Source organism: Polistes fuscatus, unplaced genomic scaffold (genome assembly GCF_010416935.1).
Source record: "Polistes fuscatus isolate 324 unplaced genomic scaffold, CU_Pfus_HIC Scaffold9, whole genome shotgun sequence".
Classification (NCBI taxonomy): domain Eukaryota; kingdom Metazoa; phylum Arthropoda; class Insecta; order Hymenoptera; family Vespidae; genus Polistes; species Polistes fuscatus.
In genome coordinates this window covers 2,518,224-2,530,463 of record NW_025113173.1, presented here as the reverse complement: position 1 = coordinate 2,530,463, position 12,240 = coordinate 2,518,224, and the positions used below count along the sequence as shown (strand labels likewise).

The following is a 12,240-nucleotide window of genomic DNA, read 5'->3' as shown; positions in this document are numbered from 1 at the left end:
ATACGAGAAAATAAGAAATTTAATTCCTTCTATCGATACAATTATTTACACGATTTATTTTATAATATTTTGTTTGTATTTCTTTCTCTCTCTCTCTTTTATAATTCGGTATTATTACTTTCTCGAATAGCGTGTAATAGAAAAAAAAAAAAAAAAAGAAACAGAACAAAATTCTCGTCTTCCTCTATTCGAGAGGCACAAACCGATCCGAGGCGAAAGAAAACGTGGCCGGGCTTTGAGAACGCAAAAGAGACGGAAACGTTTCGCACGGTGAGAGGCCGATACTCGACTGCTCGTCGAATGTTCAACCAACGGATTCCACTTGCTCCGGAATATTTTGCCCACCACACTGTTGTTAGTTTCCAGGTAGGTAGGTAGGTAGGTAGATAGGTAGGTAGGTAGATTGGTTGATAGGTTGTTAGATAGCACCTATTTCTATCTACCTCATCGGCTGACGTTAATCCAACATAAATATAGTTGTTTAGTTACACAAGTTTTTGTTTTATTTATATTATATTCATATAATTAATTGTCAATTAAAATTTCATTTAAACTTCATCGATATAAGTGATATATGTGCCCACAATTATGAAAGTAGTATAAGTCAATATTAAAAAAAAATAAGTTTATTAGTTATTTAACACCACCATTATATTTTAAACTAAATTAATTCAATGTAATTTTCTCGATATTGTCAAAAATGAACCGTTAGATAGTGTTTGTTATTTCAATGTTATATAGAATTCATTTAATGTTCAAATGTAATCCTTTAAATATCTCGAAACAAGAATTATATGACTTAGACCTATATCATAATTATGGGCTTAGATTATTATTTATCCATTAACACGATCCAAAATTAATATTTATTATTAACTGTTGCATTTTTTCTTTTTCTGTATATCCATGCAAGTTTTGTAATAATTAAAATTTGTTATTTAAATGTGTTCCACAATTATTTATTATTTCTTTATTAGCAAGTTCTAACGTAAAAAAACGTAGTATTGAATAGTTTATTTATATATATATATATATATAGTAAATTTTATTTAATATAAATATATATATATTAAAAAAATAACTTGAATATATGCTGAAACAACATAAATGTTGTTTAATTATCTACTAGCATGATCTAAAATCAACATTAACTGTGAACTGCTTTTTTTCTTTTTTTACATATAAAAAAAAAATACTTACAATTATCCTAAACTGACGTAACTATTAATTAATACAATCCTACATTAACAACAATTTTATTCGATATAAATTTTTTGTTAATAGAAGCAAAATCCATGGTTATTTTCCATTATATACTTTCCATACGTTTACCATGTGTCTATTAATATACTCAAGTATGAATATCAATTATAAACCGTTTTACATAAATGAGTGTATGTTAATTTTGTAATAAAAAAAAAAAAGAAAAAAAGACAAACCGTTAGACTTGTTTTACAATAATATAGATATTTTCTATTCATCGACTATTATTATACTTATTATTAGAAGGGTATTCGATCGATTTACATATCAATCTGATACAGTCGTAATAAAGTCTTGTATTTTTTTTTATTTTTTTTTTCTTCCTCTTTTACCTTGTCTGTCTTTTTATATTTATTTTTTTAATTTTGTTTTTGTCACCTCACACAAATGTTCTTTTTTTTTGTTTTCACGATCAGGTTTATCGGTCAGTGTCGAGACAGATTCTTTCTTATATAAGTACAAACCTTATTATATAATATCAGAGTGTGTATGTAATTATATTTCAAAATAGAAAAGAATAATATTAATAAATTGAATATTAATTGGACAATTTAAAGAAAAAAACACTCGTCACACACGTTCATTCCAATTGCCTGAAGAAAGAAATTCAAATAAAAATGATCAAAAAGTTGAATAATTTGAATAATTTTCATATATACCCACGAATATGCTAAATTATTAACCATACTATATAATAAACTAACTGATAAGTATACGATATTTGTGTGTCTTTTTATTAGAATCATTTCGAATGATAATTCAAACGTCCCTCGATTCTTGAGCATATTTTTTATTTGTTTTTCTCGTACAAAGTATGTGTTAATCGTTTTGAAAAAAAAAAAAAAAAAACCGATCGTTGAGAAATAATCCTCGATCATATGTTAACATACTTTACGATTAGTTTTATTTATTATTTACATTAGTGAGGAATGTTTAATTAAATGTTTCATAAGTTTCTCTTATTTTCATTTATAATGGATGGAGAAAAAAAAAAAGAGAGAGAGAGAGAGAAGGAGAGAGAGAAAGGGGGAGAAAAGAAAAAGTATGAAGAGAGTCATGATCGCAAATGATTGGATTAATAGTCTTCGATTTACCGGTCACGCATGAAAGCTATTGCCAAGGTGAAAGATACACATGTGCATAATAACAGTGAAAGGATTGGATTTGTGCATTTGAGTTTTGTGCCACCGATCATTAAGCGAAACTAACTTTGTTATAACTACTTCATAGAAAATGTAATTTTATACGGAGTGTCTCAATTTGATTTCATTTTAAAAATTAATAACACAAATTCTATGATAAAAATAAGATCAAAAATGTATTTAAGTAGTTTTTTTTTTTTTTTAAATGTTCCATTATAAAATAATAAATGAATGGATTATATTATTAAATAACGCTCGCGTAGTTTCGTTACATTTTAATAAAGGAAAAATACAAATTTTTGTGCTCATAATTAAATAAACATACAGCCCACGTTTCTATGAAGAATAAAATAAGTAATCAGTCGTTTATTATTATTTTTTGTACTTTTTAACGATGTTATCATTTTTTTTTGTTTTTTTTTTTGTTTTTTAATAAACTATTTACAATTTTATATATTTCTATACATATTATTTTGAAACATTTTTAAATCGTAAAATATGTTCGGATACAGTTTTATTCATAGAAATTAAAAGAGAAATGAGGAAGAAGAAGTAGAAGAAAAAAAAAGAAGAAAAAGAAGAAGAAATAGAAGAAGAAGGATGAGATGATACCTAAATAAAATGATGAGGGTTCTTTGACAGCATACAGATACATAGATAATATATTCGAGCAATAAATTAATCTTGGCGAGAATGAATTCTAATCGAACGAATGCGAAAGTTGATTATTCATCTTATTTTCATTCTAATTTTCTTTCATATTAATTTTCTTATATATTTATTCAATTACCTATAAATTAATATGTAATATTGAAAAAATTGTTCACGTAGAAATCGTATTGGTGTTGGTGTTGCCACAATTTTTGGTCGTTAATAGCTTCGATTCGTTAGCTAAGAGCGTTTTCGTTTTATCCGGACAAACTGTGATACTAAAAAATAAAATGAAAAAAGAAAAAAATGTACAAAAAATTATAATTAATATTAATTATAATAATATTATTATATTATTATTAATATTATTAATTTATATTATTATATTATTAATATTATTAATTTATATTATTATATTATTATAATAATATAAAATATTAATTAAAATACCAACATAAAATTTTTCCTATCGAGTATTATATATGTTAAAATATTTTTTATATCGTGTAATTATTTTCCATACAATATTGTAATAAATTTGATCGAAAACGTGGAGAAGAAATAATAAAAAAAAAAAATATTAATCGTGTATAAAATTAATTAAAAATATTTAAATAAAAATTCGTACCTATTATTAAATTCGAGACTATCGATCGTCAATGAATCGATATAAGCACGAGGTGTATGTAGAAATCTCCAAGTTAAAGGATTGAACATTGAAGTTTCATATTCCCACGTAATCTCAACAGCATCCGGTTTACCAACAACATCGCCAGGTAAAACAACCGTGTGTACGCTACCAGGCTCGTAATATTTCGAATTTCGATTGAGTTTCATCTTCTCTGTTTGTTTTCCATTAGTGCTTATCACTTTAATCGTAAACGTACCTACTTCTCCGCCATAACTTATGCTCTCGTTAGTTTTTGAAATATTTATTGTTATTCGATAATGTGCCTCTGAAAAATATATTTCAATATTCTTATATGTAATGTAAAATGTTAATATATTAATATTTTTAAATGACGGATGTGATTGGTCATAGATTTTTCAAATGATTCATAATTAAATTAAATATTATATTTATTATTTATTATTATATTATTATTATATTAAATTTAATATTAATTATTTCATTGTAAACAAAATCATTTGACCTGAGGTATTATAATTTGAAACAAAATTAGGTTGAATAGGTTTCAAGAAAAAGAGTAAATTATTTTAACACCATCATCAAGGAACTTTGTTAATATATATATAAATAATATAATGTTGTAAAAAATAATTGAAAATAAATATAATTTACTTATAAGAAAAATAAAAGACTTACTACAAAATGGTTTATCCGAGCCTGTCATAAAGTAAACAGAAGCATGATAATTTCCTGGCTGGGCATCCAAACCAAATTTAGGACAATATTGATTGATGCAATCGAAACATTTACCCTCTTCAAATTTATCCCATGACGAACAGGGTGCTGCTATGAAAGGGCAACGAGTGTTAATGCTTTCGACGAAGTACTCGTAACTACGAATATGATTGCATCCTAAGAACCTTTTAATACCTTTATATACAAGAAAGAAAAAAAACACATTACAATTATTATATCTTAAAAATAGTATATCATAATCATATATAAAATATATAATAATAAAATAATAATATAAATAATAAAATAAATATATATATATTATTTACTTATTAATTATAAGTATGGTAGATGCATCTAAAAGATTTTTTTGTTATCTTTACTTACGTATTATAAATCTAATATAAAACGAGAAAAAAAAAGTCATATAAATTTGACAAATCTACGAAATATACGATGATACTCAAACATATACTTTTCGTATAACGAATGAAAATAATTTTGTCTACAAAATAATAATATGGATATTACAAATGAGAATGATTAGAGCTTATATATATTTCCGTATATAGTATTATAAATTAGTATAACTAACCACGAAAGAAACTACCACGTTCCAAGGTTATAGAATTGAGAACACCCTCGTTGCAACCAGGTTGATTGCGACCGCCATTTGGATAGAAGTCAATATGGCCAACTGGTTGCGTAATACCAAGGCCACCACTGATAAATGGATTACAATCGGTGTGAATTGCTGTCACGAACATTGCGTCGGTTGGATCGAGTCTTACCATAGGCGAGGTATTGCTAAAGTGTGGTTCTGCTGGGTCGAGGCCTTAAATACAACGTAAAACAACACATTTATTAGCAATGTTGTTCTTATCAATTCCCAAAGAACTTAGTATTATCTTAATGGAACGTAAAAATAACATATACGAAAAATAAACTCACTAAAGAGTAACGTAAATTAAGAAAGTTATTTGAATTGTTTGTAATAAATTAAAAAACGTCGTTTGTGTATTAATTTACGTTTAGGTGTAAATAATAATACTAGGACGGTTGGTTGATTAATAATTTTGACATTTTATTATTTTCTTATTTTCTATTTTCTTTTACTTATTCTCTCTCTTTCACAACTTTCTCTCGTAAAGCGTTGGTTTAGAATTGCACGTTAATTAATTAACCAACCGTCGTTAACTATTTCTGCGAATTTCTTTTCTTTTTCTTTTTCTTTTTTCTCAGGCGACAACGAAGATGGTATCGCGTAAAAGTGTTACAAGATATTTGGCTATATGTATGTATGTGCGTATGTGGGTGTGTGTGTTTGTGTACGTTTTTTGTCGCAACCTCGTCGTATCCGGACTACAAAATGCTTTATTACACCTGACATTACGCAAATAAGGAAATGTGATTTTTTTCGTTGAACGTGTAAAATAAATTTCGAATTTGTTTTGTAAGAAAAAAAAGAAAAGAAACTACGCGTTTTCTAATTTACAAAAAAAAAAAAAAAGGAAAAGAAAAGATCGCGTAAAAATATTATCATCGAAAAAATAAACGAGAGAGTTCAATGATACTTTTTCGTCGAGGATAAAATTCGTAAAAAGGGAGGAGTCAACCTCGAATACTTTCTACTATCCTGTTAGTTCCTGATGGGATCGATAGCTTACGTAACAATAAACCTGGACATTTTTTTTTTCTCTATGACGAACGGAAAAGGAACAAAGAAGAAGAGAAGACCATTATCGTCGATCAATCGGTTTATATTACCATAATATAATAAATGCTAAATCATTAAGACTCCATTCTATTTTCTTCATCCATTAAATAAAATATTCCTTTAGACAAGAAACGAAAAAGCATACATAATTTCTTCACGACTAGATTTGTTACTTTATATGTTACGTAATCTCTTGCGAGATTTACATGAATAGTAAACAATTTTTCTAAAGAAAGAAAAAAAGAAAAAAACGTACAAGAGAAGAATATACGTAATTGAAAAGATAATATATAAATTTGAAGAGTTAAAAAAGAAAAATTATAAATGATTTATTTATAATATATTATTTATTTTCGCGCGTTAAATTTGCCAAATGATACTCGAACGAAGCGGGTTTGATCTTTGACTCGAGAAATGATGCGCTTTCTATCGTTTATTATATATTTTAAAAATGTAGTTGGTGGGGAAGGAGAGAGAGATAGAGAGAGAGAAAAAAAAGAGAATGAATATAAAACGTTAGAGGTAAAAGCTTCTCTTCCTTCATAGATGTTACCCTGATCGGTTGGGTTTCGATCGGCCATCTTCGTATGTCTCCGGAGTGTCGGTGAAACCACGTGTGTACGAAGAGATGAAGGATTCAGGTTCGGGATCATTCGGGTTACGCACGAACGAACGAACGTACGAACGTACGAACGAATGAACGAAGCATATAATAAGTAAATACGATATGAGTGGTGGGATTTAAGTGAGTCGTTGACTTGGAAAAAAAAGAGAGATGGGAAATAAGTGTGCGTCAAAGATGGCGACTTGTATCGAAACAAAAGAAAGATCAAATGAGCATACACCTGGATTTAGTTTAACGCGTATAAAATGGTATATCGTAAAATCCAAAATTTGAATTAAATAAAAGTGTCATGCGATTATCGATTTATAAATAATATTTCATTTATATTAAATTCGATGGAAATTATCAAATGGAAAATGAAATCAAATAGAAAAGAAAAGAATACTTTTTGCGATTATAAATATTACATGCATTTTTGGAAATGTGTACAAAAATGTCGAGATTATAATTATTATTCGTCGTGTCAAATTTAAATTCAAATTTCCCGCTTTTATTTTCTTACCAGTTATCCTTCCCAAAGTATGATGATAACGTAATCTTAATGTATAACCAGCGTAACCAGCTGTATGAGCACCAAGACTGTGCCCAATCATGTGCATCTTCGAAGGCAAAATTTTACCAATATTTATTAATTGTGCTGCTAATCGAGCTAACATGGCGCCAACCAATCTCGTATTAGCAACTGCTTGTGCATACGGTGGACCAGCTCCGCCAATCCAATTTACTATTAAAACGTTGCAATCTTCTCGTAATAATAATTCTTTCACCGTTCTCTACACAATAATAAATTGAATTAAATTAAATACACATGCGTATAAAAAGAAAGAAAGAAAGAAAGAAAAAAAGAAAAGAAATGATTGATTACTAACCATTACCCAGGTGTTATCACCGCTGTCTAAAAACCCATGAATTACAAAATAAAAATTTCTGTCAATTCGTAAGGGTGCATTCTCAATTGTTTCGAAATTATCGATCTTCAATTCGTAAGATTGATCTATATGAATAGTATCACGTGTGTATAGTAAATAATGTGGATCGATACTGTCTGGTCGTGTTGGGAACATCGAAACTGGACGATTTTCTCCTGACCATGGTGCACCGATGTAGAAACAACCATAAGGTTTGTAACATCTCCACATATACCATTCTTATTAATGAAACATACAAAATAAATTCAATTAATATCATTGAAATATAATATCTATAAAAGAAACTACATCATGAATTATAAATCATTTTTATTTATCAATCCTAATCTTGATATTTTAAACGTAAACATAAAAAGTAAACTAATTTTAATTCAAATTAATAAATTTGTAATTACATACGAAATAATTATCCTAATTTATTTCTATTACACAAAATTATAAGAGAATAAAAAGAAGAGAAAAAGAAACGCCTGTAATATATCGTAATTCTTAAACAAAACGTACGACGGAATATCATTCAACCGGGGTTAGAAAAAAGGAAAATGAGATGCTGATAAATTATTATACATATACGTACGCATACATGTTTACCACACAAATTAATTTGTATATTAATTATATATATATATATAATTAGTAGTAAAGATATTATAATAAATTGCACTTTTTTTGATAACTGATTATATTTACATTGCAATACATACACGCGTATTTTTTTTTCGCAATATTAATTAACACATGTGCACGCATACGTTAGTGTAGTGATATAAATATAAAATAAAAATTATATTAAGGTATAACACACACACACAACACACACAGAGAGACACGTTCAGTCACTATTAATTATAAATTAAGATTCAAAAGAAACGGATAACGTGATTGACCCACGAGAGGTTATCATTATTTTTATCAATATCTTTCTACGTCATTTTATCAGTTACTTGAACACAGTTATCCATGTTTTGTCTATTCGTCATTGAATTAACTATATATATATATATATATTTATATATAAACATGTTTGTTATATAGTTTAATAAAATACATTCGACTTAACAAATATTTTCTTGAAAAATTAACAATTTTATCTTATAACATGTATATCGTAATTAAAAACAATTAAAAACATATTTCAAGGTTCAGTTTGATACGATAAAAATGATTTGATAATATTTGAATTTATTTCGTACGAATTGCGAACGAATAGATCTTTCTTGATCTCTTTTTATGTTTACTTTGATAAATAGCAATCTTATTTTTCTAATATGTTTATTTTTATTTGAAATAACGATTAAAGAGAATTTTTTGAAATTAAGATTTTCATATAACAGACAGATTGATTTTATTAAATCACGAAAGAAAAGCGATTCATTAATTTAGTCATTTAATTTTTTACATGATGTTTATTGTTATTAAAAATGAACAGTGTATTATTTTAATCACGTTAGAAATAAAATAGAATATTTTGCCGATATAGTTGACAATTATTCGAATTTTATTTAATTAATAATTAATAATTATCGTACGTCTCGATTCGAACAAGAACAATTTACTTACGATCCTCAAAATCAAATTTATTTTCTTCTTCTTCCGGAGAAAGCGTCGTAGTAGATTGATTAGAAAAATCATTAGAATCAACAATTGTAGTTGATTTGTTTTGCGGAGGTAATCTAGACATAATATTGGCCGTATAAGTTAATACTAACAAAGTTTCGTTTAGAAACATTTTGATTTTATATTAAATATAAAACCGTTCTTCTCGACACTTGTAATAACACTGAACAAACACAAAGTTAACTAATAAATTGATCAATTAAATTCATAAACATATTCCAAACATTTGGTCACTTTACATCACTTGTGTTTCACTTGGAACAAATATGAGAATCACAATTCTTTCTTAATAAAGTATATAAATTAAGTTTTATTATACGTTGACTATAGTGAAAGGTCGAGAAACGATTTCTAATGAAAAATCGATTGACGTAAATTCCGATAAAGTCTACGAGAGACGCATGGATGTTGCGTTGATAAAAGAAACAAACAAACAAAAAAGAAAAAGAAAAAAAGGAAAAAAATATAACAGTTACAAGAACACGCTCTAAGAGAGTTCGAATTATATTTCAATAAATAATCGAACAATCTTCCCCGATCTATTTATTATAATTACTTTTTATATTTAAATAATCGATCTTCAACGAGAAAAATCAAACTTAGAATTAATTCACGAATTAAAAAAATAGAGATACACCCCCGATGAAAATTCGAATGTGTTCTTCTTGTTTTTTTTCTTCTTCTAATAATCTTTTACTTATTTATAATTAAAAGAAGAACAAAAAGTAAAATGAAATAAATGAAATAAAAGAATATAACGGTTACATATGCAGGGCTTATATTAAAATCAAAACGGATTATATTAAACGAACGAACGAACGAACAAAATAATAAATTAAATAAATTAATTAATCTTTTTTTTTTTATGTTTTCTTTTTAAAGATATATATCGAATGGTTTAAAGTCCTACAGACGTCTTGACTGATCGAGAAACCGTAACTAACTGATAACTTGAAATTTCAGTGGCTTCGACTTTATTCCCTTGGTATGCCCCACTACTCATGTTAGACTATTTTTTTTTCTTTTTATTTGGTTTGACATTTTTTTTTTCCCTTCCTTCCTTCTTCTCTTACGATATGTTTATACACATGTGTATGCACGCATATGTCAGGAAAAATGATAAATGAAGAAGACTCGAGACAAACTCCAAATGTGTTCGAAACTTGACTCGACATTTTAAATAAAATATTATTTTCGTAGAATCCGAGAGTATACTTCATCGACGTGAATGAGTTCAAAAGGGCCGCGGCCCTTTTTCATTTTTACCCTCGTCGCATTCCTTTCGCGCAAGTAGGTTTAATTAATTCAGTTTCTTCTAATTAAACCAATCAAATATCTGACTACAAGGTTACTTCTCCCTTGTTTTTCTTTTTCTTTAATATATATTTAAGAATAATATTAAAATTATATTTTTTATTCATTATTATTATTATTATTATTCATATAATTTGTAGATAAATTTCGATATGATAAAGATATTTGAATTGATTATCCGAAATCGAATATTTTGACAAATGAAGATAACAACCTATCGAAAATAAATATTTTCTTCGATGATAATTACTTCAACGAAATATAAACAAAACGCACGAGACTGTTGCAAAACGAAAATTGAAAAAAAAAAAAAAAAAAAGAAAAGAAAATAAGCTCGTATGGTGAAAGAAGACGGAAGGAAGCCGATCGATATGCGGGTAAGGTTTTAACCTAAGAAAAAGTAGTCGTCAGTAATCGATGAATGACACAATGGGGTGCCATTGAACACCGGTTTGAGTACTCAGCATCCCCATATGTTGCGAATCAATGACCAACCCTCTCTTACCCTGTTACCTTATCTCAAATGATCCTCTTCTATGAACGTAACAACCTAATACTTCGTACCCCTAACGTGTATCCACGATTCTACCAACGGGGGGTTGGTTGCTGGAATGAATTGAGAAACAGTGGGGTAGGTTGACTTGTTGATTACAATAGGTGAACCGTACGGTTACTCTTAACTCCTCTGGATTTCTGTAGACTTGATAGGAGTATCGTAATAGTGTCGTATCGTGATTACTCGTTAAAATGTTGATTGACAGCTTGACAAGCTATTATTTTATATCTTTCTTTATTTTATGTATACATATATATATAAAACAAATAATTTATAATACGTTTGATTTACAATACCACGTATGGTTGTATAAAATCTAAACGATTGTATAATCAATGGAAAAAAAAGATGAAAGAATATATTGTTAAATGGGGATGTTATAAACAATTTTGAAAATATTATCATCATAGTATTCGTTTAATTAAAAATTTTGCATCCATTTTTATACGATTGTGGTAAATTGTAATTCGATTGGTAATGAGAAGAAATCTCTGACCAGTTTATCTTAGCAGTAACCACCACTACCACCACCATCACCACCACCACTTCTGTTGGTGTTGTTTTGTTCAACAGCTTTAAAAGGCCTATAAGACCCTTGAAAGACTCTTTGCGTTCTTTGTTAGCCTGTTACACTGCCCTATCCAGTCCCCATTCATTTACATGCGTATCCATGCAACTCGACCTCGCATGCAACTGCGATCTCCGATTCTATCGAGTCATTTTTCTTTTTCCCCCGTTGAAAAGATTTGCCTTGAAATACACGTTTTTAAAACGAAAAAATAGAAAATATATTAAAACGTGTATTTCAAAATTCGAGCTGGAATTATTACTTTATGTAATAATATTCTTTTGTATGATAATAATAATAATAATAATAACAATAATAATAATAATGTAAGGAAAAATAGAGAATAAAATACTAAGAAAGATGAAAAGTGTAACGCAATTCGATTGAATTGTAACAGTAAACAAATAATTTAATAAATAACTTGATTTAATTGATTACTCTGTAAACGATGCGTCAGACGATTTCAACGAATGTTTTCGAAAGATTATTTAT

The 12,240-nt window shown here is 27.6% G+C and overlaps 1 protein-coding gene and 1 long non-coding RNA gene across 3 annotated transcripts; one reads left to right on the top strand and one right to left on the bottom strand.

Moving 5' to 3' along the window:
• Positions 1–67: 67 nt before the first annotated feature.
• LOC122525573 (pancreatic triacylglycerol lipase-like) lies at positions 68–9,534 on the bottom strand. 2 transcript variants are annotated; one of them, XM_043648466.1, is made up of 8 exons: positions 9,254–9,534; positions 7,634–7,911; positions 7,267–7,537; positions 5,018–5,257; positions 4,384–4,617; positions 3,685–4,012; positions 3,196–3,334; positions 68–451 (listed from the first exon to the last, which is right to left on the bottom strand). In XM_043648466.1, exons 1-7 carry the CDS (start codon positions 9,420–9,422, stop codon positions 3,229–3,231), a joined length of 1,626 nt encoding a protein of 541 aa, XP_043504401.1. In that variant the 5' UTR covers positions 9,423–9,534; the 3' UTR covers positions 68–451; positions 3,196–3,228. The 2 variants fall into 2 exon arrangements, with proteins under 2 accessions (XP_043504401.1, XP_043504400.1); XM_043648465.1 differs by lacking the exon at positions 68–451 and having other exon boundaries at positions 2,858–3,334; positions 9,254–9,533.
• Positions 5,167–5,879, top strand: LOC122525624. Its single transcript, XR_006305837.1, has 2 exons — positions 5,167–5,269; positions 5,665–5,879. It is a non-coding gene; the product is annotated as an uncharacterized LOC122525624 (long non-coding RNA).
• Positions 9,535–12,240: the final 2,706 nt, after the last annotated feature.

What these genes read in the sequence shown, in the direction of transcription:
- LOC122525573 (XM_043648466.1), bottom strand. Translation starts at nt 9,422, where the DNA reads ATGTTTCTAAACGAAACTTTGTTAGTATTAACTTATACGGCCAATATT. An exon ending in GTGATAACACCTGGGTAATG is followed by an intron (nt 7,538 to 7,633) that starts GTTAGTAATCAA and finishes ATTATTGTGTAG; the next exon opens with AGAACGGTGAAAGAATTATT. An exon ending in CTCGGATAAACCATTTTGTA is followed by an intron (nt 4,013 to 4,383) that starts GTAAGTCTTTTA and finishes TATATTTTTCAG; the next exon opens with AGGCACATTATCGAATAACA.